Consider the following 27,245-nt stretch of genomic DNA (forward strand, 5'->3'; position numbering starts at 1 on the left):
GTCCATCATCCACGTCCCAGGGCTCCAGTGCCCCCCTCCTTCTCTTCCTCCCTCTCCATCCTCACCCCGCCCAGGCCTGCAGCTCCCCCTTAGGGCGCCAAGCCCTCAGCTCCTCTCTTCTCCCCTCCTCCCCGCCTCCACTTTCGCTGATACCCCCTCCCCCATCCCCTGGCTCCGCCCCATTTCCCCACCCGCGCATGCCTACTCGCGCAGATCTCCCTTGTGGAGTGCCCCCCTCCTTCTCTTCCTCCCTCTCCATCCTCACCCCGCCCAGGCCTGCAGCTCCCCCTTAGGGCGCCAAGCCCTCAGCTCCTCTCTTCTCCCCTCCTCCCCGCCTCCACTTTCGCTGATACCCCCTCCCCCATCCCCTGGCTCCGCCCCATTTCCCCACCCGCGCATGCCTACTCGCGCAGATCTCCCTTGTGGTGGTGGCGCTGGTGGCGGCAGCACGCCTTGCACGAGGTAGCAGCCATCAGGCTTCGATTTGGCGGTGAGAGTCGGGACCCCTCAGACTCCAGGGGAGCACGGAGGTGTGGGCATGGGTGGGGCATAGCCAGGGCATGGGTGTGGCGGGGTGGGGCGCGGGTGCGGGAGGCAGGCGTGGAGCCAAGAGGGCGCAGGTGCTTGGCGTCTCTGCTGCCTAAGGCTGAGGTCTGGATCCGTCGTTGTCCTCCAGGCCCAGAACAGCCTCGCGCACAGCCGCGCACGGTGGAAAGCCTGCCCGGGGCTCTGCACTGACCCGGGGCTGCCACCGCCCCCACCCCCCTGTGCCATGCCAGTGCGGACCGTGCACCAGCTCTCAGCCTGCTCGGGCTTTAGAATGCGGAACCAGCCCTGTGTAGCCTAAATCTGAGGGGGAGTCGGTGTAGACAGACCCTGTGAGCCCCCAGAGCCTTTTTTTTCTGGCGTGGAACTGGCAGTGATCCCCCTGCCTCAGCCTCCTAAGTGCTAGCCCAGAGCCTCTGGACCTCGGTCAAAGCTCGTGCCGCTAGGCCTCAGCACTCTGCACCCTAAAAAAATCGCATGTTCTCTTTCAGTCAGGCGACATCACAATGGCAGCCACTAAGGACCCTTCTGAGCAGTTCACCCAAATCAAGGAGCAAAAATTGAAGCTTGGGGGCCCGCAGGAGGAAGAAGGGGAGGGTGGGGTGCAAGGCGGGCAGATCCAGGAGGGTGCTGTCGAAGCTTTGGCCGAGAACAGCCACCAGCCTTTAGATGCCAGAATCCAGAAAGAACAGCTTGAGCTGCTGTGGGCCTCCGTGGAGAGCGACAGTCAGATCCTGACCCTGCAGACCGTGCCCCTGCCCTCCCAGGAGGTGCACATGCCGGGGCTGGGATGGCTGAGTGTGCCGGACCCCGAGTCTCTGCAGGTAGTGGTGCCACAGGCGACGGAGCCACAGGCGGAGGGCGCACCGCCGCTCCCATCCGTGTTGTGGCTGAACCAGGAGCCCCAGTGCAGCATACAGCAGAACGTGGCCTTCAGCGTCCCAGAGGAGCTGTACCTGCCCGAGGAGGAGCTGCCATGGTTCCACCTGCTGAGGGAGAACATGACAGTGGTTGGGGAGGACCAAGCGTTAACACCAAACCTGGGTGGTAGCTCGGCGCTGATGAAGGTACCTCTCCTCCATACACATTGCCTTGCACAAGAAGGGAAATAAAACTAGCTTTTTAGACGTAGGCTTTAGGGAATGTTATGTGTGGAGTTTTAATATAAGGTATTTTGCAGTTTAAGAATAAACACAGGGGCTGGAGAGATGGCTCAGCAGTTAAGAGCGCTTGCTACTCTTCCAGAGGACCTGGGTTCGAATCCCAGCATCCACGTGGCAGCCAACAACCATTGGTAACTCCAGTTCCAGGAGATCCAATACCCTCTTCTGGCTCTATTGGCATTGCATGACACGGGTGCGCTTACACACATGCAGGCCAAACACTCATGCACACAGTTTAAAAATAATATAAAAATAAACACAGTAAAAATACTGGAAAAATAATGGAAGACCTTACTTTTTCTGTATAAAGAGGGTTTTTTGTTTGTTGTTTGTTTAGGGGGGGGTGTTTACTTTTGTTTTGTTGAGACAGGGTCTTCCTGTAGCCCCAGCTGGCCTGGAACCCACTGTGTAGGCCAGGCTGGCCTCAAACTCAGCGATCTGCCCTCCTCTACCTCCCAAGTGCAAGGACTAATGGGTGTGTGCCACCGTGCCTGACTGTATAAAGAGTTTTAAAAGTTAAACTAAACTGAAATACTTTTAATATAAAATACATTGTGTTTTCAAAGAAAAGTTATGGGCTGGGGATGTAGCTTGGTTGGTAGACAGCTTACCTAGCATGCATGAAGCCTGAGTTTGAGCTCCAGCACCTGGCATTCAGGAAGTGAAGGCAGGAGGATCAGAAGTTCAAGTTCATCCTCAGCTATATACTCAATTTGAGGCCAGTCTGGGCTGCATGAGACATTGTCTCAAAAACAAACAAACAAACCAAACCCCCAAAGACAGCAACAACAAAGAAAGATCATTTTACTACCAAAACTTTGATGCTGAATGGTTGCCTAATAGGCATTTAGTTGTCATATGTGATCGTTCATGTTTGCTTTTCTGTTTTCAATAGTCTGCCGGAACAAAGACTTTGATCTGATTACAAGTAACATGCTGCCTTTGATTGCTTACTTTCCCTGATCAGTTCGAAGAAGGCCAGGAGAACCAGTGGCTGTCTGAGGGAGGACTGAACCAAGGAGAGGAGTGCTGCTTCCTTGTGGAAATGATGCCAAGAGATGAAGGGAAAGAGGACGTTGTTCTGGCCATTTCCAGTGTAAACGTAGAAGAGCAAGATAAACCCGCCCCAAGTCAGGCAGACGTGGAGAACACTGATGCTGTAAAAACTCAGAGAAAGGGTAGGCTTTCCAGCTTACATAAGAGGCTGTGAAACCACCCGTTGTTTGTGAGAAGGTAGCAATAATTGAAGCTTTAAGTGGCTGACTTTTTAAAAAGTTCTTTTCAAAACATCAGAAAATGGGAGAAATTTTAAAGTAATGTACTATATTATAAATCAAATCCAAAAAAGTTTTTTTTTTTTCACACAGACCTTTTAAAAGCAGTAAAAAATGTTCCAGAAAGCACTGTGCACACAAATAGTAGGTTAGGCCCTGTGTTCTGCTGTCTGCTTTGCAGCTCCTTGGGAGCATTAGGAGGGGGCAGGTAATTACAGGACAGGGTAGTGAACCCTGCCCCAGGCAGGCAAGAGCAAGAACTTAACCTAAGCAAAGAGTCCTTCCTGTAGAAGTCTGGGTCTTAGAAGGAGGGCCAAGTGAGGCTGGGGGCTAAGGAAGGGAGATGGAGCCAGGCTGGCAGCCAGGAAAAGCAGAGTGAAGCTGGGGGATAAGAAGGACAAAGCCAGCCTAAGAGCTGTAATCAAAGGTCCAGACAGTAGGAAGTGTGGCCTTCATTTGTGGACATCCACAGCTCTGTCTGGGAACAGCAGGGATGGGCATTCAGAGTCACCAGGCAAGCTCCTCAGAGGGCCTCTGAGGCTCTACGGAGGCCCTTTCAGAACATCCAGCAGCCCACAGGAAGAATTTGGCCCACAGTGATTTAAAGAACACCTTGTTTTAAAGTCATTTTTCACTGACCTCTCACCCCAATATCTCAGTTTCTAGCTGACTGTTTAAAAGTCTTGTCTGGCTAGGGGTTCAACACTTTCCCATCATGCACGAGATCTTAGGTTCCACCCCCAATACATCAAGAAGAGAAAAATCAAACACTAAAAAGTCATTCTGTGACAATGCTCAAATGGTTCTTTGCCAGGGAGAGCAGGGAGGTGACTCCCTTCACAAAGGCAGCTTGTGGCCTTCCTGCCAGCATCTCCTTCTTCTTCAGTGTGGCTGGCCTTTCCTGCAGGTTGGCTGCTCTGGCTTCTTGTCTATGTGGCAGCTTTTGTCAATCAGGAGGCTGCAGCCCCAAATTTCCAGTCCTAGTTCATTCTCATAAAATATATATTTTAATATATTTGCAATCCTCTGTGGCCATCACTACTCTGATTCAAAGACATACCTGTCACCCAAAAAAGAAACTTCTTCATGCTATTTAGTGACTCCGCACCCCTGGCTTCCACCACCTACTTTTTTGGTCCTAGGCATATGGAATAACACATATAGAGCATGTGGCCTTCTGCTCTTTATTCTCTCATTTAATATAATTCCAGGGTTCATCAATATTGTAGCAGGTATTAGCACCTCCTTTTTAACAACTGGCTAATATTCTGTTGTATGGACATACCACATTTATTTATCCATTCATCCTTTGCTGGACATTGAGGTTGTTTCCACCTTTTAGGTGTTGCCATGGCTAACTATTCAGTTTAGGGGAAGGTCTATATTTAGGAGTGGAATGGCTGAGCTGTATCTTTGCTGCATGTTTAATGTGTGTGTGTGTGTAAGTGTATGTGTATGTATATGTGTGTGCTCATGCATGTGAAGACCAGATGAGGAGGCCACAGGTGTCCTGTTCTACCACTCTGCCTCATTCCCTTGGGACTGTGTCTCTCATTGAACCTGAAGCCAGGCTGGTCCCCTGCAAGCCCCCGCCATCCTCCTGCCTCCACCCCCACAGTGCTTGCATTACAGGCATGTGTGGGTGCTTTTTAAATGGGTGCTGGGGGGTGGTGGAGAGATGGCTCAGCAGTTAAGAGCACTGACTATTCCTGTAGAGGACCCAGATTTGATTCCCAGCATCCACATGGTGGCTAACAATTGTCTGTAACTCCAGTTCCAGGAGATCCAACGCCTTCTTCTGACCTCCACAGGCATTGCAGCCCCAATTCTTGGATTTTTTTTTTCTTCACATTAGAAGGATAGTTTGGCCAGGCGTGCACCACCACACCTGGCTTCTTTTTAATTTTTTAAATTTATTTGTGTGTGTGTGTGTGTGTGTGTGTGTGTGTGTGTGTGTCGAGGCACACATGTAGGTCCTGGGGATTGAACTTGGGTCATTCTGTTTGGTGGCAGGCACCTTTACCCACTGAGCCATCTCGCTGGTCCCCAGAACAGTATTTTGAGTATTCCATTCTGCCACCTCTGGCTTCCATGGCCTCTGGTAATAGATCAGCTATTTGCCTTATTGAGTCTCTCTTATACAAGATGGGCTGCTGCTGTCTTATGCTTTGAGATTCCCACTCCAACTTGTTATTTGTTTTGTTTGTTTGAGACAGGAGCTTGCTATGGGAACTCGGGCTGACCTAGAACTTGCTATGTAGCCCAAGCTGGCCTGGAGCTCACAGTCCTCCTGCCTCAGCTTCCCGAGTCCTGGGATTACAGGTGTGGAACAGCACACCCAGGCCCTTTGCATCTTTCAGCAGTTTGATGCCCATGTGTCCTGGTGTGGACCTCCTTGAGCTTTTCCTATTTGTAGTCTGTTGATATTTGGACATGTAGACCGGTTTTCACTGTGTTTGAGGATTTTTTTAGTGACTTCTCCAAATGTCCTTTTGTCCTGCTGCTCTTCTGGAGCCCACCCCACGTCATGCGTGAACGTGCCCGGCGGAGCGCCATGCAGCCTTGCACATCTGCTGCCATTGTTCCTTTTCTTTTTCTTTTCACTCTTCAAACTGGACCGTCTCAGATTCACAGTGACTCTTCTTTCTGCACACACGTGCCATAGAGCCTTTTATCGATTTTAGTTTTCATTTCTGTTATTGTAGTTTTCAATTCTAGGGTTTCTATTTTTAATTTTTTATTACATTTTTTATGTAGTATATGTGTGCATGCACACATGTGCCCACGTGTGTGAGATGATGCATGCATACACGTGCTTGCATACCATAGCCTGTGTGTGGAGGTTATAGGACAACTTATGAAAATCAGTTCGCTCCCTCCACCATGTGGGTCCTGGGGATCAATCTCAGGTCTTCAGACTTAGTGGCAAGTGTTTTTATCTGTTAGGCCATCTCACTGGACCCCCAGAGTTTCTGACTTTTAGTAGTAAGCTCTGTATCTTCCTTTATAGCCTCAGTTTGGCTAGACATTGTCATGGTGATTTCTTTGTTCCTTACACACAGTCTATGACATCATCATGGGGATTTCTTTACACACAGTCTATGACATCATCGTGATTTAGTTCTTTACACGCACAGTCTATGTGGGTCTTGGAATGCACCTTGGTTGATTTAAAGTCTTTGGTGTGCCTAGGGCCTGGACCTCCTCAGGTATAATTCTTTTTCTTTTGGGGAGTCACCATGCTTGCTTATTTCTGGACATAGGTTTTTAAATTTTTTGCTGAACACTGGACCTTGGTAACCTCACCGTGGGGCAGCTCTGTAACTGAGTTCTTCTGCCCCGGGCTGGCTGCTACCTGCTTTTGCTTGCCGTGTGTTTGGTAGTTTTCCAAGCTAACTTTATAGCTTGTCTTTGTTGCTTTTTGTGGCCACTAAAGTCTCTTCTCAGGACTAAAGAGAAAGTTCTTCGACATCTGAAACAAGACAAAACAAGCCCCCACTGTCGCTTCTTCTGAGCCTCAAGGTTGCAGGAGAGGAGAGCTTAGAACCTTCACAGGTCTTTCCTAAGGTCTGAGTGTAGCTTCTGCCTTCTGCGTCCCCTGGGCAGAATACCCACAACCTGTGTTCCCAGGAGCACACTGGAATTCTTCACAACCTTTTCTCTGGGATGCTTCCTACCCCTAGGGATTTCCTCCCTGTTATCCACTGCTTAGAAACATTTTCAGCTTGAGGCAGCCTCTTGGCACTGGGTGGATTCCAGGTGCAACAGGGCAAGCCTTTTGAAGCAGTCTCCAGGAAGCCACCCAAGCATTCAAAACGAATGCCATTTCTGTGAATGAGGTTCACTCTTCTCTCTGGTTCCGGTAGTATGCATTTGGAATGGGGACTGAGACCAGAATACACTACAACTCTCTTTTTACTGACAGTCAGCTAGACTACTAAGTCCTTTGGGGAGCTTTTGATCATTTCCTGTCCTGAAAAAGTTGATTGACGCCTTTTGCCAGTGCTTTGGCTGTTTCTATTAGAGGGGTGGGAACCGGAGTTCACTGATGACTCAGCTGTACCCCATTTAATAATTCTGGGTCTGTAGCTCAAGTCCTGTGTACTTCCCCGCCCGTTCTTGCTAACTCCCCCAAACTCGGGCTTTCAGTGTTATCTGCGGGAATACTTCAAAGCCAAGGGTGAAAGTGAACTCTTGGAGCTGTGGTTTCTAATTGATCTCTGCCAGCTGGTGATGGTCAGAAACTGCCCTCAATCAGATCACCGTGGGCTTGGTTAGGAAATGTTGAGGCTGCATCCCTTCTCTGCAGTCATCCTCTGGAGGAAAATGTTCTTGCCTCGCTCTTCAAAGGCCCCACACCTCTAGTGGAATTTTCTGCTTTGTAAGGAATGGTACTACCCTGGCTGTCCAGCACAGTAGTCACCACCCACACGCAGCTGTTCAGCATCTGAAACGAGACTAACACTAGAGGAACCACATTCTAATTATCTTTTCAGTTTTAGTTATTTTAGACCAAATTTTAATGGTCATATGTGGCTATCAGCTGTGGTTTCAGACAGCTCTATGCTAGATGGTTTCCTCGAGGTCCCCTGGCTGGGATGGAGGATGCTGGATGTGAGGGGGTGTCTTCAAGTGTCTTCACCCTACAGTTCTGTAAAATCTGCATCTTCTCCTTGAAGGGACGATTCGAACCTTCCGCTGTGACCTCTGCCCATTCACATCCTCTAAATACTCAAGTTTGAGTCGTCACATAAAGATTCACAGTGACAAGAAACCTCACATGTGCCATCTGTGCCTGAAGACTTTCCGCACTGTCACCCTCCTGCGGAACCACGTCAACACCCACACAGGTGAGGCGCCCTGGTGGCCTTCCCTGATGATGCTCTGTGAGGCTCACTGAGGATGCAGGGCTGCAGGCTTCTGCGTTAAAACACAGTTCTCCCTCGCTTTGGGATTCAATTGACTGATGGTTGGCTGTAGTCTGAATCTTCTAAATAGAAAAGTCCAGAGGCTGAGAGCATGGAGGTCTGTGGTCGAGCACTTGCCTAGCATGTGCAAGAATATCCCCAGCACTGCAAAAATAAAGGAAAATTCCAGAAAGAAGCAATTCATAAGTTTAAATAACACTTCTTTCAGTATATTGCCTAAATTTTCTTTCTTTGATTAGTTTGGTTGTTAATTTCTTAGCATTTGTTAAACTCTGTTTCATCATGTGTTCTTTGTAGCACTAGGGATTAACCTAGAGGACTCAGGCTCCCTGGGGAAGTGCTCTACCATTGCGTCCCCCCCCGCGAGCCCTTGTCTTATTTTTTATTTTAAGTCTATGTTTCACAAGCTAGCCTTGACCTTCTGATCCTCCTGTCTCAGCCACCTGAGTAGCTAGAATGAAGGCCCTGATCTGCCAGACCTTGTTCGTTAGATGTGAGTCTCCTGTTACTGTCAGTTCTTGATCTCTAATTTCTTCATTAAGCTTTATCATAAGTAAACACGCAGAAGGAGGAACAAAGGCTGCGGAGGGATTGATGCTGACACTCCTTCAGGCATCAGGGAGCATCTTGAGATACATCCTCCAGCAATAGGGGGACCACCAGCACGCGTGGTTTTACACTTAGTTTTGCCTTTTTTTTTCTTGCTATTTGTTGTTTGGTTTGCTTTGAGAGAAGGTCTCACCGTTTAGCCCAGGCTGGCCTTTAACTCCCAGTCCCTCTGCCTCAACCTCCTGAGTGCTGAAATTATAAGCATACCATACCACTCCCCCACCCCCACTTCTTCTTGAATTTTAGTTAAAAGCACTGAATGTTACAGACAGTTTTCTCTTGTACATCTGTGATATTTATAGTTCAAAGAGCTTCTTAATTTTTGAAACTTTTTCAGACTATAATTTTAAAGCTATAAAGTCATTGGAAGTTTTGTAGTTAAGTCTTGTTTGAAAAGTATAAACCGTGTGATGTTCCAGGAACCAGGCCCTACAAGTGTGGGAACTGCAACATGGCGTTTGTCACCAACGGAGAGCTTGTCCGGCACAGGCGTTACAAACACACGTATGAGAAGCCCTTCAAATGCTCCATATGCAACTACGCCAGTGTGGAGGTGAGTCCCCTCATAGCCACAGGTCCACACGTGCCAGAGATCTCAGTCAGAGGGACACTAACCTGTGACTCAACCAGTTTTGCCAAAGACACAATTTTAAAAAATCTATGCCAAAAGTCACAGGCCTTGTCCAAATTTAAAATAGGAAACCAGAACCAACCTGGTTGCTCACCCCTGTATCTCAGCACTCAGGAGCCTGCGGCAGGGGATTGCCGTGAGTTCAAGGCCAGCCTGAGTGATGCACTGAGTTCCAAGCTAGCCTGGGCTTTAGAGCAAGACCATGTCTCCAGCACACCACACCCCTCCCTGAATAAGTAAAATAGAAAATGTGTTTTCTTTCATTGCTGATTGGTAAAAGCATTACATTCATCCAGTTTGTGTGTATATGTTCGTGGGGTGGGCATGCTCATGCCATGGTGAAAGTGAAATTATGACAACTTGAGGGGGATTAGGTTTCTCCTTCCACTATAGGGGTCCCAAGGATCAAACTCGGGTCATCAGGCTTGGCAGCAAGCACCTTTACCTGCTGAGTCATCTAACTGGCCCCAAAACAATATTTAAAGGGGTACAGATTACAGATAATGTTAGCTATCCAAGCATGTGGGAGGCAGAGGCAGGCAGATCTCTGTGAGATTGAGGCCAGGCTAGCCTACATAGTGAGTTCAGGCCAACCAGGGCCACATAGTTGAGACCCTATCTCAAAAAAAACCAAAACAAAAAATTTACCTATGTCCAAGAAATAACCCTCAGACTTTTTTTTTTTTTTAAGTCCTATCCAGTGTTTTATATCATACCCAGGGTCACAAAATCAAGACATATTTCCTCTAACAGAACACAGATCTGACCTGAGTTTGGGCTGAAATCTTTTAGCTTACCCCAATGCCACCTGGTCAGACAGAGCTGTTGGCTTGGAGACATAACTCTGCCCATACTCTCTATACCACCAGAGACCCTGATGATTTAGCTATAACCCTGTCTGTAACCCTCTCTGCACCATCCTGGTGATTTAGCTCTAAGTTCTGTTTATGGCTACTTGGAGTGGGCTTTGTTGGGAATTTTGCTTGTTTGTTTTAAGTTTTTTGTGTGTGGTACTAGGGTTTGAACCCAAGGCCTCAAACATGCTAGGCAAGCACTCTACTACTGAGATACATCCCCAGCCCTTTTTCTAAATTTGAGACAGTCTAAGTAAGTTTTCAAAGCTGGCCTTGAACTCACTCTATAGCCCAGGAAAGCCTTGAACTCATTGTAATCCTCCTGCCTCAGCCTCCAGAGCTGGGGTGACAGGCCTGCCCCACCAGACCAACTTTACATCTAGGCTACTGCCACCTGCCACCAGGCCATGAAACAAAGACCGACCACCTGTGGCTTCTCCTTTGGGGGTCGGTTTTCTGGCAGTTTGTTTTTAAGGTTCTGCTGTGAGACTACATCCAAGTCATGAGCCTAGCTTGGAAGGGATAAACACAGGCCTGTAACAAAAAATAAGTTAAAGGGGACAGCAAAAGCTTAAATACAGCAATGACACAACTGTGCTTCATAAATTCGAGGATTTCAGACAGGGTCGGAATTCAATTCCAAGAAATTTTTTCTGCCATGCTATTTTTAAAAGACACTTTCCCATCTAAGGGAAAGGTTGTGGCAGTAACAAGAGGGTACAGGCAGTGTGGACACAGAGGTTCCTCCATGGGAAGAGTCTGTGGGTGTCCTGCCACGTCTCATCAAGAACTTGCTTTCCTGTGCAGTGACAGAGTGTGGTGGAGCCTGGCATGTCCCGCAGGACACTCACCACTCTGCAGCCACTGTCCCCCCATTTGAGGAGTTCAGCCTTACTTGCAGGCCAGTATTGTGACAAGCTGTGTCCTCCCTGACCCATCGTTTTACATGTGAGCTAGGGGAGTGGGCCAGATATACCAGTTTCTGCTTTTACCCCTCTGCTGGGGCCCTTTGAGGTAGGTCTGAGGCCCACCTGGGCTACAAAGCATGTTCAAGGACAGCCCGCATGACTTAGACTTGGTCTCAAAATAAAAAGAAAAGAGCTGGGGGTGTAGCTCACGGGGAGAGCACTTGTCTTCCTGGAGAAATACTCTGTAACCCAGGCTAGCTTGAAACTCATGGCGGTCCTCCTGCGTCAGCTTCCCACGTGCTGGGATTACAGGCATGCATGCATGTCCTACCATGCTTTTTTTTCTGAGACCAGGTCTCTCTATGTAGCCTAAGCTGGCCTTCTGCCTCAGCCTCCTGAGTGTTGGGGTTACAGGCATGAGTGGCCATGACTGACTTTCCATCTCTCACTGAAACTGCTTCACTGAAGCCCTGACCACCCCCAGGTGCCCACTGTAGTGACTGTCTCCCACATGCCCTAGGCCAGCAAGCTGAAGCGTCACGTCCGCTCGCACACGGGTGAACGTCCCTTTCAGTGCTGCTTGTGCAGCTACGCCAGCAAGGACGCCTGCAAGCTGAAGCGCCACATGCGGACCCACTCAGGTGAGCGCAGCTCTGCTCAGGTAAGAGCCAAGTGTCCTCTGGTGAGTGCCTGCACCACACAGCTGGGAGCCACACAGGGCAACCTTCTGAGTGTCAAACCTTGCTCTCCAGCTAGAGTTCGGGTTGCAGTGTCAGCCTCTCCTTGGCCTTGAACTGACTCACTCTGTAGCCCAGGTGAGTCTTGAACTTTCAGTTCTCCTGCCTCAGCCTCTGAGTAGCTGGGATGACAAGTTTACACCAGCAGGAATGACTGCTCTTGCAGGTTTTTAAAAACCCAGTTCTTAATTCACCCTCCAGGGTTAAGGCCGCTCACACCAGTTTCAGTAACTCCCTATAGAGGTGCACGGTCCGTTGGGCTTATTGTATAAAGGATATCTATGGCAGGTCTCCGCTCCATATCCAGTGTCATGCACCCACCCTGAGCTGGCAAAGGGTCACTGGCATCAGGGAATCTCATGAGTCTAGACCCGTAGACCCTGCTATGCTTACAGAATATTGGTTGCCAGTGGGACATAAACCAATGGAAGGAGGAGACTGCTCAGCATAGGGGTCCTTTGGGGAGGCCTAGAATCATTTGTTGCCCATGTCACAGGTGAGAAGCCATACCAGTGCTCCGTCTGCTCTGCCCGGTTCACCCAGAGCGGGACCTTGAAAATGCACGTGGCACAGAAGCATGATGAGAACGTGTCCAAGTACACGTGTCCCCACTGCGCCGCTGTCATCGCGAGGAAGAGTGACCTGCGTGAGTGTCTGGTTTAGCTGTGTCTCCTTGCCCACAGTATCGGCCTTCCCTTTGGAGTCCCAGGGCTTGCAAACTTGCAGAGCCTCTCTGGCTCTGGAGGGCAGCACCGGGCTGGGACACACCTCCTGAGAATGTCTTGCAGAGGGCTTGTACCGCCACCTGGTGACTGATCTAAGTAAGTGCAGTTCCAAAGCAGGCAGACTTCTGGTCTGGGGCTATCCACATACATATAAGCTCACAGACACAAGTTCAAAAGAACATTCATGGGTATTGTTTTAGCCCATGCTGGACTCGTTCTTACAGATAAGGGCACTGAGAATCTGGGCCACAGAGAGATCTGCTGAGAGGTCTCAAGACCTGGGTGTTAGGAGGCAGCTGGGTTAGAAGTCTGACTCTGTCCATGTTCAGCATGCCCAGAACACCCCTATGGGGAGCCGAGAAAACCAAGCAGGAGCAGGCATGGTCCTCCCTAGGGAGCCTGCTTCAGTAAGAGGCGCACTGGGAGACGAAGTCCACCTTCTTCCACTCTGACACAGGACACCACAGGAGAGGATGGGACTTGTGGAGTGACCCCATACATGCACTTGGGAGCCTGTAGCACTCCAGCCTTATAGAAAGGAACAGCCAGCCTTCTGCGTGGGAAGGGAGCTGTCGAAGTCATGGATATTGAGGTCAAGGAGCTGTGGAGACAGAGAACTCTGGAGGGCAGGGAGTCTGGAGGGCAGGGAGCTATGGAATAAAAATAAATTAATGAAAATAAAATTCCTTCCATTCCAGAGATTTCGGGGCTATTTCTGAGAGGTGAAGGTTTTGAACAAACCTTAACTTTTGTCTTTCATCTGGAACATTCTGTCAGCTTTGCTGTGGTTCCCAGGATACCACAAAGCACAGCACAGTGGAACTTTGAAAGACAAAAAGACCAGGAGCCTGTTACCAAGTGGTCCACATTGTTTGGTGACAGAGGTGACAAGCTCTGCAGCCCCTGTTGCGGGTGCTGTGGGGATGCTGAGTCATCTGCTCCCTGTGAGAACCCTTGCTCTGTGGTTACAGCGTTGGGAGGTGCAGGATGCTTCCCGATCACAGTCTTTATTCAGCCTCACACAGTGCTACACGGCCACCAGACCTGAGACTTAGTTGAGTAAGGCCACTCATGCATGCTGCCACCCCAGGAGAACTGGTGTGTGGTGGCGGAAGCCCAGGGTACCACAGTGCCCTGTAGTGACCAGGACGACTGAAGTGTCTGCACAGTCACAGTGCCAAAGATGTGAGACCCCGACTGAGCACCAGGAGCTGGCCTAACAGAAAGCAAGTCTTAACAGTGTCTCCCATGGCTCTTTCAGGTGTCCACTTGCGCAAAATGCACAGCTACAGCCCCGTGGAGACCAAGTGCCGCTACTGCCCCGCCAGCTTTCATGAGCGCTTTGCTTTTATTCAACACCAGAAGACCCATAAGGACGAGAAGAAGTTCAAATGCCAGTACTGTGATTATGCTTGCAAGCAGGTACGTTGTGTAAGTGCACTGGGGAGACATGGGAAATGGTGGAGCCCAGGAAGGAAGCTAGAGGCTGGAGAGAGGGCTCAGCCATTAAAAGCACCTCTCCTCTGTCAGGAGGACTGGGGTTTGGATCCCAGTACCCATGTCAGATGGCCCCCAACCATCTGTTACTCCAGCTCCAGGGGATCTGATATCCCTTCTGGCCTCCATGGGCACCTTCGCACACAAAAGTGCACATACACTCACACAGACTCACACACATGTAAACAAAAGTAAAATATAAAAGACTTTTCTTACTAAAAATCTTGAGTCATGTTTGACCAGCATGTGCTCAGTGGCCACAAGGCCTCAGCTGGCCTCTCAGAGTGGGTTTACAGACCCACCAAAGTCCTTGATGGAGTCTTGGTCCACACCAGCCTAGCCATCATCACAGGAATGCCAAAGTGGGTCACTCCCTTGTGTAGACATTTGGTGTCAGAGCAGTGATGTGTCTTGGCCGTGGTTGTTCAGTGATGTCCCATTGGACCGACTGCGACTATGATATTCCTGCCAGGAAGCAGAAAAAAAGAGATGTCACTCCAGAACATTCTGAGGGTGGGTAAGATGGCTCAGCAGGTAAGGCTGGAAAGGAAAGTATTCTCCCACAGCCTGACCACCTGAGTTCTGTCCCCAAATCCATGTAAAGGTGGAAGGAAAGAACTGACCCCACAAAATTGCCCTCTGAACTCCACACACGTGCTGTGACATGTACATGCCCACACATGCAATAATAAGTAGATAAATAAATTTAAGTGCCCTGGACCATGCTGTCATAGTCGTTACCTTTACTAAATCTCGACTCAGCACACTCTCAAAGATTCTGTCAAAGGAAACAGAAGCTGTGTGTAACATGTCCTATGCCCTCCGCGGCCCAGAAGTTGTTTGAGTTGCCAATTCAACTAGCCACTTTCTGTGGACGCCATTTTCATTTGAACAGGTATGTGGCAAACGGTCTCTGCGCATGTGGTGATGAGCTTTGGATGGCATTTTATTGACAAAAATGCGTGTCCAATCCATGGGAAACACGTTACTACTGATTAAAGCTTCACGTTTGGAAAGAAAGTTAGATTTTGAATTTTGGAAAATGAGGTGTCAGCTCACCAAGATTTCTAATCCTTAAGTTCTGTGGTTTCTAGAAAAAAGTCTTTTTTTTCTATATGCTGCGGGATGGAATGTGCCATTTACAGACACAGCCTTCACAGCTCATTACTCTGGCATTTTCCAAGCGGCTGATCTATGAGCACCACAGAACCACACATGAGTAGAAGGCTATTCAGCATTCAAGATGGAAAGGCAGATTTTTAACAGAACACAGAATAAGGGCTGATTGTTGTGGGTGCGAGTTCAACGTTGCCACCACAAAACTTTTAGGAAATTAACACTTACTGAGTTCTTGTATAGTAACAATGTCCATATTCTTTAAAAAAAAAAAAAAAAAAAAAAAACCAAACCAATTAAAATCCTGCTTCTTTGTATGTGGGGGTATATCTGTATACGTGCACGTGCAGGCCAGAGGTCAAGGCCAGGTGTCTTTCTCTATTGTTTTCTACCTTATTTTCTGAGACAGATTCTTACAGAATCCAGAGCTCACTGATCGGTCTAAGCTGGCTGGCCAAAGAGCCCCAGGGATCTGCGTATGTCTACCTGCCAGAGCTGAGATCACAAGCACAGGCCATCACACTTGGCTTTTGCATGGGTGCTGGGGATCTGAACTCAGACCCTCATGGTTGCACAGTGAGCACTTTACCCTCTGAGCAGTCTCCCCAACCTCCTCTGCTCCCTTTTTTCTGCAAGTTTAGGTTCCCATACATGTCGACAAACCCCACAATGGGGAGAGAGGCAGGGACAGACTCCCTCTGAGTTTTCTGCAAGGCCTGTGTGACTCAGCAGAAAAAAATGCAGGGCAAAGCCAGGCATGGAGGCACACACCTTTCATCCCAGCATTCGGGAGGCAGAAGCAGGCAGATCTCTGTGAATACCAGGCTAGCCTGGTCTACAGCAGGTTCCAGGGCAGCTAGGGTTATATAGCGAGACTCTGTCTCCCTTCCCCCACCCCAAGACAGAATAAAGTAGTTAACTTTGGATATCAGATCATCATGGAATGGTTTTGCCTGTTTGGCCCCAAACACTGCAGCCCACATTGCAACAGGAAACCCTGATTATTAAGGCAGTCATCTTTTGTTTGTTTTGAAAAATAGGTCTATGTTTTTACAGAAATATATTTGGAAGTAGCTCATTGGGTTAACAGTTACTTTTAATTTTTAAGGATTAATTTTTTTTATTTTAGGTCTATGAATATTTGCCTGCGTGTGTGCCTGTTGCTCTCAAAGGCTAGAAGAGGCCATTGGATCCCCTAGAACTGGGGTTATAGATAGCTGTGAGATGCTTTGTGTGTACTTGGGCCTCTTCAAAAGCAGCAAGTGCTCTTACCACTGAGCCATCTCTCCAACCTCTTGTTTTTATTTTTAATTGTGTAGTGCATGTCTCTGTATGGGGATATGCATATGAGTACAGGTGCCTGTGGAGGCCAGAAGAGGGTAATGCATCTTGTAGATCTGGAGTTACAGACATTTGTGAGTCACCCAACGTGGATGCTGGAACCAAATTTGGGTCCTCTGAAAGTAGTATGTGCTCTTAACGAGCCATCTCTCCAGCCCCCGGTTTATTTTTAAATGTAAATCCCTCACTTGGTCTTCTTCATTGCATGCTATTACATCTCACATGCACGAAGTGCTTTGGAGTGTGTGGTGGTCTTTAAGATACGGACGTCCCAGTGTGCCTTGGAGCATTGTGACTCTCTCACTGGTGGTCACCGAAGGAAGGCATTTACCACACTGTGTGGCTCTATCGGGACTGGAGCGATGGCTCACAGTTAGAAGCACGTGCTACTCCTGCACAGCTTTGCCAACACCCATGTCACTCCAGTTCCAGGGGCGCTAACACCCCCTCCCAGCCGCAGGCCCCCCACCCAGGTACATATATCTACAGACTCATAGACACATAAGTAAAAGCAAAATAAATATTCAAAGTGTGGGCTATGGAGAATTTTTATTTGTTTAGTTTGTTTCAGGGTTTTTGAGACAGTGTCCTACATAGCCCAAGCTGGCATAGAACTCTGTACATAGCCAAGGGTGACCTTGAACGTCTGATCTTCCTGCCTCTACCTCCCAAGTGCTGGGATTATAGGTGTGATTCACCACGCCTAGCTTACAGGATGTTTTTATTATTTATTTATTATTTATTTATTTTTATTTTATGTGTGTGTGTCCACTGAGCGCGCCAGCCGGCCCTGCTTGAAAGAGGGCAGCACGGTTCTTGGGGAGGAAAATACAGGCTACAGTAATGCTAGAGAGTTCTGAGAAGTCCTTCCACCCTGAGTCAGCCATGTCCCCAATTCCCCAGAAGCACTGCATGGTAGCCCACGTGCGCATCCACACGGGAGAGAAGCCCTTCGTCTGTGTGACCTGTGACAAGCACTTCCGGCAGAAGCAGCTGCTCACCGAACACCTGAGGAAGTTCCATGACCCAAACTTTGTCCCCACTGAGCACCAGTGCCTCAAGTGCAGCAGATCCTTTTCCCGCTGGGTAAGCATTTGTCTCGGAGGTGTGGGGTCACACCAGGATCATGGAGAGAGGGTAACCCAATTGTCAAAACTTGCCAGGGCTTTAGACTGAGGTCACCTTGCCCAAGGGAGAAAGGTGCTTACTAGTTTTTAATTTAAACTCCCAAGAGTTTTATAAACATGCACTTTCCCTCCACCAGAAAAAGGACAGGCCTATACACACAGCCTTTTAAGGATCGAACCCAGGGCCTGGTACATGCTAGGCAAGCACTCCACCCACCCAGCCCTGCCCCCTATTTGGAGACAGGGTCTCCCTGTGCCCCAGCTGGCCTGGAACTGGCTATATAGGGCATCACCCCCTATTTATTTATTTATTTATTTATTTATTTATTTAATTTATTATTTTTGGTCTTTTAGACAGTGTCTCCCTGTAGCCCCAACTGACCTGGAACTCACTTTGTAGACCAGGCTGGCCTTGAACTCACAGAGATACACCTGCCTCTGCCTCCCAAGTACTGGGATTAAAGACATGTGCCACCATGCCCAGCTCCCTTTTTAGTTTTTATTGTAAGATCAGTTATTGCTAAATTGCCCAGGCTGGCCTTGAACATGGATCCTCCTGCCTCAATCTCCTGAGTAGCTGGGATGGCAGGCCTCCATTACCCAGCCCAATTCCTATGTTAGTTATAGCTCTTAAAAACTTTTAATTTATTTTTATTTTATGTGTGTGAGTGTTTTGCCTGCATGTATATAAATACACCCATGTGTGTAATGCCCGTGGGGGCCAGAAGAGGATGTTGGATCCCCTGGAACTGGAATTACAGGTGGTTGTGAGCTGCCATGTGAGTGCTGGGAACTGAACCCAGGACCTCTGCAAGAGCACTCAGTGCTCTTAACCACTGAGCATCTCTCTGGCCCTGTTAGTTGAATTCTTTGGTGGGTATGAAATTTGCCAGTGTTGCTTATTAGTATTATTTCTGGTCTGTATTTCAGTTTATAACCCCCTCATTTTACTAAACAATTTTGCAACATCAGGCCCAGCTCCACACACATTATCTTGGAAAATAGGGGAGTTTTCTGACTCCTGAAAGAACCTAGTTTGGGGGCGTTTTTGTCTGTTTGCTTGTTTGTTTTCTGAGGTGGGGGTCTCACTGTGTAGCCCTGGCTGACTTGAAACTCACTATGTAGACCAGACTGGCCTTGAACTCACAGAGATCTACCTGCCTCTGCTTCCTGAGAGCCGGAATTAAATAAAGGCGTGTATCACCACACCCAGCTGCCCAGCAAAGCCTAGTTTTTAAAGTGTGGTAGTTGAAAATTGTTCTGTGAACTAAATTTGGACATCTTCACAGAGGAATTCCAATTTTCAAGCGTTTACAAGATGTAAAATGGAGGTGGATTCGCACTTTCAGATGCCAGATTCACCTTTTATTTCCACATAACAAATTACCTCAAAACTTCAGGGCTTAACAAACATCAGGTCACAATGTCCGTGGGTCGGGAACCGGGGCGTGGCACAGCTCTGTGCTTCCAGCTCAGAGTCTCCTGAGGCAGCTGGCAGGATGGCCACAGGAAAGTGCCATAGCAGTGCTGGGCATGGCTTGGGGGTTGCTTCCAGGATGGCTTCCCAGAGGAGGCAGGTAGAGATTTCTTTGGGGAGGGAAGGTGTGAGGTGTTTTCAGATTGTGATGGTAACTTCACAACACTGTGAATAAACTTCAAAAACCATACAGTTTACATGGATGACTCCTATAATAGATGTATCTTATCTCTGTAAAGTTAACAATGGGGGCTGGAAAGATGGCTCAATGGTTAAGAGTACATGCTGCTTTTGCAGAGGACCCAAGTTCAGTTCCCAGCACCCACATGGTGGCTCACAACCATCTATAACTTCAGTTCCAGGGGATCTGAGGCCTTCTTCTGGCCTCCTCAGGTACCCGCACACATGACACACACAAATTTACACAGGCACACGCACGTACACATAAATCAAGATCATTTCAAATACATTGGTGGGTACATTCAGTAGGTAGGTCATAGAAAGGGGTGGGAGGTTCTACTATAGGCCTCAGATGCTATCAGATGTCAGATGTCATTCTTAACTTTTTGATTGCTGGGACCTGGTGGTCTGCTAAGTTAATACATTCCAAAAAGTTTTCATCTGTTAGTCATGGCATGCTAAATCAGAAACAAAGGTGGCAAGGAGTAGCTATTTAGAGGGCTAAAGATGGTCCAAGATAATGGTAACTGGGCTCTGGACCTGCAACACTCCAAACTCTCCACAATCAAGTTCTAATCGGTTCAGCTGCAGGAAATTCAGTCCAGGATGCAGGATTTTCTGGGAACTTTTTTGTTCACACAGTGCATCAGGTGTTGCTATGTACTCTGCTGGGGGAACTGCTGGGCTCCTCTCAGATTCTCCAAGGATTCCTGCCTGCCGCCACCACCAAAAAATAGCTTGTTTTCTACATGACCATGCAGCTCTAGGGCAGCACGCTTTCTCTGTAAATGTGATAAATACTCTCAGCTTCTCTGGCCAGCCTCAGCCACAACTTGAATCTGCTGTTATCCCCACGCCAGCCATGAACAGACCACTTGTAAATGAACAGGCGTGGTCGTGCTCCAGTAAAGTTTGCTGACATAAGACAGTGGCCAAGCATGAATCTGGAGGGGTTTGGGTGATCAGCCGTAGCTCTTCACTTACCTGCAAATAAGGGCAGTCCTGGGGTCAGAGTAGAACTGTGGCGGGGGGTCTGGTGCTCTCATCACATTCAAAACACACAGCCGGCCTTTGCTTCCACAAGAAAGCTTTCCAAACAGTGAGTGTGACTTAGCACCGAGTGGTCCTGTGTGCAATGCTTCAGTGTCCTGCAGCACATGGTGTGACTGGGACAGCCTCAACTCTTCTGCTAATTATTTCCATTTTTATTTATTATGTGTGTGTGTGTATGTGTTTGCGTGTGTGTCTACAACATGCATGCGGAGGTCAGAGGAGTTGGTTTTGGGAGTTAGTTCTCTCCTCCCACTGTGGGATCTGGGGATTGAACTCGGATCATCAGGCTTGCTCCATGAGGTTTTTACTACCCTGAGTCATCTTGTTAGCCCTGGTTCTTTTTATTTTATAATTTTAAAATACTTTTATTTATTAATTTTATGTGAGTGAGTGTATTACCTGCATGTATGTAAGTGCATCCATGTCATGCAGTGCCTATGAAGGTCAGAAAAGGGTGTTGGATCTCCTAGAACTGGAGTTATGGATGGTTGTTAGGCACCATGTGGGTGCTGGGACCTGAACCTGGGTCCTCTGCAAGAGCAGCCAGTGCTCTTAACCGCTGAGCCATCTCTCCGCCCCCCTTTTTATTTTTAATGCTTTGTTTTGTTTCTTGTGTGTATGTGTGCATGTTTACATGAGTGTGGGTGCACATGCATCCATGAAGATGCCCAAGGTTGACTTGAGGACTCTGCCTTGGTCATGATCCATTTTTATTTACCGAAGTAGCATCTCTTACTGAACACTAAGCGTACTGATCCCCTCTGGTCTAGCTGCTCAACTCTGCTCACCGAGGGCTGGAATTACATGTGGCCACCCTGGCTGCCCAGCTTTTAAATGGGTTCTAGGGAGCTAAACTTAGTCCTCACATTTGTGTGGCTAGCACTTTACCTGCTAAACAATTTCCTCAGCCTTGTTTTGTTTTGAGACAGGGTCTTACTATGTAGCCCAGGCTAGCCTTGCACTCATGGCAGTCCTCCTGCCTCAGCTGGGATTAGCTCATTTGGGATTACAGACATGAACCACCATACCTGGCCTTTTCTTCTAAGTTCTGTGTGCTCTCTGAACACCTGCCACCTGTATCCTGAGCTGGGGTTTCAGGAGAACAGCAGTGGGGACAGTCTCCCGAATGGCGTGTTGTCATAAAATCACGATGCATTGAATTTCTGATTTGGCCTAGGGCCTCACTTTACAGGATAGAAGCATTCTTAAACATTGAGCTGTCTTCTCATTGATATCTACTATTTTTAAAATGAAACCAGTCTGGAGAGATAGCTCAGCTGTTAAAAACACCGCTTTTGCAGAAGACCTGGGTCTGGTTCCCAACACCCACGTGTAAAAATAATAAAATGAAAATAAACATAAACCGGGCATGGCCCATACCTTTAATCCCAAGACCTGGTAGGCAGAGGCAGGCGGATCTCTGTGGGTTTGAGGCCAGCCTAGTCTACATAGTGAGTTCCAGGCCAGTCAGGACTACATAGGAAGCTGAAAGAAGCAAGGGAGGAAGGAAGGAAAGAAAAAGGAGAGAGAGAGGGGTCAAGGTGGCTTTTGGCTAGACCTAATGACAGGAAGCTACCCTTTAAAAAAAAAAAAGGTCATTTGGGGGACGTTTTGGTCCAAGGTACAAAGGGTGCATTTTGTTCTCTGTGTTCCTGAACTCAGGTTGTCAGTCTTAGCTCTTAGCTATAAGTGTCTTTACCCTCTGAGCCATCTCACTGGCCTAACAAAGCCCATTATTTATTTACTTATTATTTATTTGTTAGTTAGTTAGTTAGTTAGTTTTTTGGTTTTTGAAGTAAAGTCTCACTCTCACCGTGTAGCCCTGGCTGGCTTGGAATTCCCTATGTAGACCAGGCTGGCTTTGAACTCACAGAGATCCGCCTGCCTCCACCTCTGGGTATGAGCCACCACACTGGGCCCCAAAGCACATCTCTTAGTCATGGTTGCAAACTGCAGGTGGGGCCACTGATGTCTCTGTGTAATTTATGTTATCTCCCACAGACTAACCTGCAAAGACACAAGAAGAAGTGTGACCCAGAGCAGCAGAAGCTGGCCACCTCCAGCAGGGGGAGTCCGATGCCAGAGCCGAAGCAGACAGTCTGGGAGGAAGCAGGACAGGAAGACGGTACCTCCCTTCAGACAAAACTGTTCTAATCTGGCCCATTGTAGATTCCAGCCAGAAAGTCAGTGAGGGCCCGGGTGGGCACAGCCCCATCGTGGGGGGCTTGGCAGCCATATCCACATGACTGAGTGACAGCCATACCGCTACACAAGTGCACAGTTAATCCACCGACCCCTCGCTCTCAGTGGTCTCTTTAGTAGTATGGTGGGACTTGCTGTTCCAACAGGGACCTTCCTGGGGCAGCTTTGATAAACTACACTGTCCAGAGCTATAGACACGGACCCTCTCCAAGCTCCAGAGAAAGGTGCTCCTGAGATCAGAAGTGAGCTGGAAGCCAGGACGATTAGAAGTGCTGGAGTGGCTGAGCCTTTAGGAATCTTTTACTTGGCCTTTTCTGCCTTTTCTAGTATTTGGAGCACAGGGACTTTTTTTTTTGCAAATGCTGTTTGGGGCCTGCAGTGGGGAGGAGGCATCTCCTGGTCTTCCTTCACTCTCTCATATGTTAATCCTGACTCCACTCTTTCCCCGAGACTCACTCCTTCTCCATGGCCACCCTGGCCCCGGTGCCCTGTGTCCTCCCGACAGCACCCTTTCCTCCAGGAGTTCACATTCATCAGGAGGGCTCAGAGGCTCCCTCTGTGCACAATACAGCCCTCCCTCGGCAGTGGGTGGGTGCAGTCCTCTACATAGGTCAGAAGGACTACATAGCTCAGCGGGCTGAACCTGCTGGGCACTGTACCAGGCCCAAGAGGGCAACCTGTGGCTGGTCCCCCATCCTTGTGCTGATACTGCCCACCAGCCACCCTCCTTCCCAAACCCCATCCCACTCCTCTGCGTCCCCACCTCTTTCCAGCCTGGTGCCCTTGGCCACCCCTCAAGCTCTTGCTCTTCTCCCTCCCCAGGAGGCCCTGTCAACACCCACAGGCTCCAAGGGCTTCTCAGTGCAGCCCCTGCGGTCAGAACAGAAAAAAAGTGACTGTCACCATACCAGGTGCCATCACGGGTGCAGCCTGACTCTGCTCGCCTTTACCCCAGCCATGTCACTCAGTACATCGGAGGGCCCCACATCTGTCTGGAGCCCCTCAGCATCTCCCCATTCTTTTGAGCAGCCATCACGTCTCCTCTGGCCTGATCTTTTCTTTTGCCTTAAACACAATCAGCAACTTAGGAAAAATATGAACAGAAAATCCTAGCCTTGCCCTGTGCTGGCTCTTACTTCCTGTAGAACTCTGGTCACCCCAACTCATGGTGTGTGGGGTGTCTGGCCACCCCTCTGCTTCCATCCCTTCCTCTGTCCCCTTCAGTCCCTGAGGCTCCAGCCTCCTGAGTGTCCCCCGGCCTGCTACCCTGCCCCTGCCCTCTGGCCATCCTTTCACTCTCTACCTGGGTTCCACCTTACCCTGCATTGGTGTCTCCTGCCCCACCTTCACATCCAGGAGGACACACTTGTGCCACCCCCACATTGCATCCCACAGCCCCACCTACATCCTCTCTCCTGAAATACCCAGAGACCTTTGAACTGCACACGAGGCCCCTCCTTCCTCTTCTCCCACCAACACCCCCTTCCTTGACCATCCAGGCCTCTCACTGAGGCCCAGCATCTGTGAGGGCTGCCCACCTACCCGTCCTGCCTACCTCAGTTCCCTCTCCATTCCCAGCCAGGCCACGGTTCCTTCCTTACCACCTCTAGTCTCTCATGTACCCACCAGCTCTTAACCCTCAGCTTTGCTCTCCTGGTCACCTCTGCCTCACGGGCACCCCCAGAACGATCCTTATCATCACAGTGGTGCTTGATCACACCAGCTCTCTCCTGGATCTATCCCCCCCACTCTTTCTCTGGCTTCTGGTTCTTCCTGAGGACCCTGCCCCAACCAGCTGGTAGCAGGAGTTGTTAATTTGTTGAATAAGAAAATAACAAGAAAGCTGGTCCTTTATTGAAGATTGAGATCCACACAGTCTACCAGAGGCTAACCCTGGCCCCTAAGTGCTAGTATAGGATAAATCTTAAAACCTGGCTGAAATATTAGGAGCCTAAAGGCTCTTCTATGGTTCTATTGCCTCCTATCCAAGTGTTGAATTCTGTTAAAGGCCTTCAAACTCTTTGGCAGAATTCTATTTGCTGAGGCTGGAGATTATCAATTTGAGACCAGCCTGAGCTACATAGTGAGACTGTCTCAAATACAAAGGGATGGGGATGTAACTTGGTGATAGAGCACTTGCTAGCACGAACCAGGTCCTGAGTTTGAACCCCGGCATTAGAAAAGCAAAAAGACAGAGACGGGGATAGGAGACAACTACTTTGCTTCTGCCAAAAATTACTCCCCCAAGCTGATCTGAGCTCCTACGCACGTGCCTGGGGCACTGACAGGACATCAGCGAACAAATCCATATGGAAATGGGAGGTGGCCCCCAGATGTCTCTGCAAAGGGGAACATCATTTAGACCAGGCCCTGAAAGACACACCTAGAAACGCACCTTGCATTTGGCTTCCGAGGTACAGAGGGCAGAAGTGAGAAATTCCCATAGGTTTAAAACCAACAACGACGGGACCGTGGTGGGACTGGGCATCTGCTGCATCCAAAGTTACATGTACAGCAAGTCCCCTGGCTTTCATCAGCCAGACCCACAGCCTGGTTGTCCTTCCCAGGTCCCGGTGACCTCGCCGTCCCTTGTCAACGGCCTCATTTTCCTCTTCGCCTGGCTGGTGAATCCCTCACTGGTCACTTCCTCCAGAGAGTTCATGCGTCACCACCTGATGGTTCCATGTTTATGAGCCTCGTGTCTGTGACATTCATGAGGGTAGGCCCCCTTGCCCCCACACTTCAGGAAGCACCTAGTATTCACGTGAGAGATGGCTCTCTGCAGTGTTCAGTTCCAAGTGTGTCATTTGGAAAGTGGACAGAGGGCTGAATGCTGGTACGTCTGTAGCCATCTCTCTCTAACTCTCCAAGCTGCATGGGCCGTTCTATAAGCTGCTGGCAAGCGGATGGTGGCAGGTCAGGGATCTGGGTGTGCCTCACAGCATGCTGGTTTCAGAGAGCCTCCTTCCTCGTGTCTTGGACTCAAAACAGAACTCCAGATGACTCCCTCCACTGTCCCCCATCCTCAGCCTGTCCCCTGCAAACTGACTCAAGCCCGACTCTCACTAAAGGGCTTCCTCCACCCATACATCAGAAAGTCTCCTGACCTCTACTCTACCCGTCTGCACCTTGACCAGAGTAAGTCCTCAGTCTGTGTTGACTGGCTGAGGGGACTCTCTACATAGTCAGTGTCATCTGTGAGTAGTGGAAAGCTAGCACAGTTGTGATGGGATCTGCTAGGCCTTCGTCCTATACGGCGCCTCAGCACAAGAGACCAACCCCCTACACATGACGCTGTAGGACATTTTAAAACTTATTTATTTTTTAAGATTTATTTTTATTTTTTACATATATGAATGTTTTGCCTGTATGTATGTAAGTACCCGCATGCACATTGTGCCCATGGAGGCCAGAAGAGAGAGTCAAAGTCCCTGGAACTGGAGATACCAACAGTTTCTAGCCACCACACGGGTACTGGGAGCTGAACCCAGGTCCTCTGCAAAAGCCACAAGTGCTTTTTACCTCTAAGCCATCTATCTACCCAGCTCCATTTATTATTAATTACTGTGTATATATGTGCATGACGTGTAAGGGGGCACACGCACACCATAGAGTCAGTTCTCTCCTTCCACCTTGTGAGTCCCAGGGATCCAACTCAAGTCGTCAGGCTTGGCAGTGTGCACCTCTGCCCACCGAGCCATCCCTCTGGCCCTGAGGACTCTGGTACAGCCACAGCTGACGAGGAGGAGTGTGCCACAGGCACCTTATGGCAGGAAGCTGCTGATGTCCTGCAGTGACTATGATGTCCCATAAAGGATTCCCCATCCCAGTGGCCTTGGGTGGAGCTGGGGAGCAGCCCTCTCTGAAGCAAATGGCTGATGGCCAGTGTTTGAGAGTCACCTTGCTTTCTGACACACCTGCCGCTGTGCTCAAACTGAAGTGATTCTTCCCAAAATACACTCGCCCCGTTTCCTGATTCGGATGTCTTGGCTCGCTCTCACATGCTCTCACTCTGTCTTTCCTCACAGATGCTACTGCCCAGGAGGATGCCACCTTGAGGGAGGCACAGCTCCCCGGGGAGCTGACTCTGGGCCACCATGAAGAAAGCACCGGTGGGGGGAGCAAGGACCTCGATGAAGGCCTGACCTGTGAGATGATCTTCAACATGATGGATAAGTGACGGGCTGCTCTGTGTACCGCAGCCGTTAGTGAAGCAGATTAGAAACAGACAAGGTCACGGTTAGTGAGGAAGTAGTTTAGAAACAGACAGGTTTCCCCAGAGTTTGACGTAGTGTGCAGAAGATATTTGAAAAAGCACAGACCAACCAACCAAACACACACAAAATTTACAGGTGCCTTCTGAAAGACAAGAGTTTGACCCTGGGCTGAAGGGCACCTCAGCCCTGTGACTTCACTCCTGGACACCAGCAGGGTGGCCCCAAATAAGCCAAGGGATACTTATTTCTGTAGGAGTTCAGACCAGCCAACACCTCAGTAATCAGAGTGAGGAAGCTTTTCATTGACTTGTGTTTGTCCTTGATATTTCTGATACTGTGATATATTTAAACATTGCAGATGAATTTTTATATCTTTTTCATATAAATGAGTTTTCCATAAAGTTTAAAGCTACCATAGTACTTTTAATGAATTCTAAATTCAACCAAAAAGGTCAATATGCTATAAAAAGATAAAACGGGAATAGGACAGACCGCACATCAGACCAGAGGGTGTGTGCAATGTGTTTTACACTGCTGCAGAGCAAGGTTCACCTCTAAACTTTTGTCATCTCTGCTTTCCCACGTAGTGGACCTGTGGCGCGAACCCAGGGCCTGGCACATGTGAGGCAAACTGCGCTCCACCCACAGCTCTTTTTCTTC

At 48.8% G+C, this 27,245-nt stretch overlaps 1 protein-coding gene across 1 annotated transcript; it reads left to right on the forward strand.

Moving 5' to 3' along the window:
• The first annotated feature begins 673 nt into the window (after nt 1-673).
• On the forward strand, nt 674-26,611 carry Ctcfl (CCCTC-binding factor like). Its single transcript, XM_029567987.1, has 11 exons — nt 674-1,613; nt 2,677-2,887; nt 7,158-7,163; nt 7,663-7,833; nt 8,940-9,073; nt 11,434-11,554; nt 12,147-12,296; nt 13,637-13,797; nt 17,233-17,415; nt 22,168-22,291; nt 26,397-26,611. The coding sequence occupies exons 1-11, from the start codon at nt 1,053-1,055 to the stop codon at nt 26,546-26,548; spliced, it is 1,974 nt and encodes a 657-aa protein (XP_029423847.1). The 5' UTR covers nt 674-1,052; the 3' UTR covers nt 26,549-26,611.
• The last annotated feature ends 634 nt before the right edge of the window (nt 26,612-27,245 follow it).

This window comes from Nannospalax galili, unplaced genomic scaffold, assembly GCF_000622305.1.
Source record: "Nannospalax galili isolate Female #2095 unplaced genomic scaffold, S.galili_v1.0 scaffold231, whole genome shotgun sequence".
Classification (NCBI taxonomy): Eukaryota; Metazoa; Chordata; class Mammalia; order Rodentia; family Spalacidae; genus Nannospalax; species Nannospalax galili.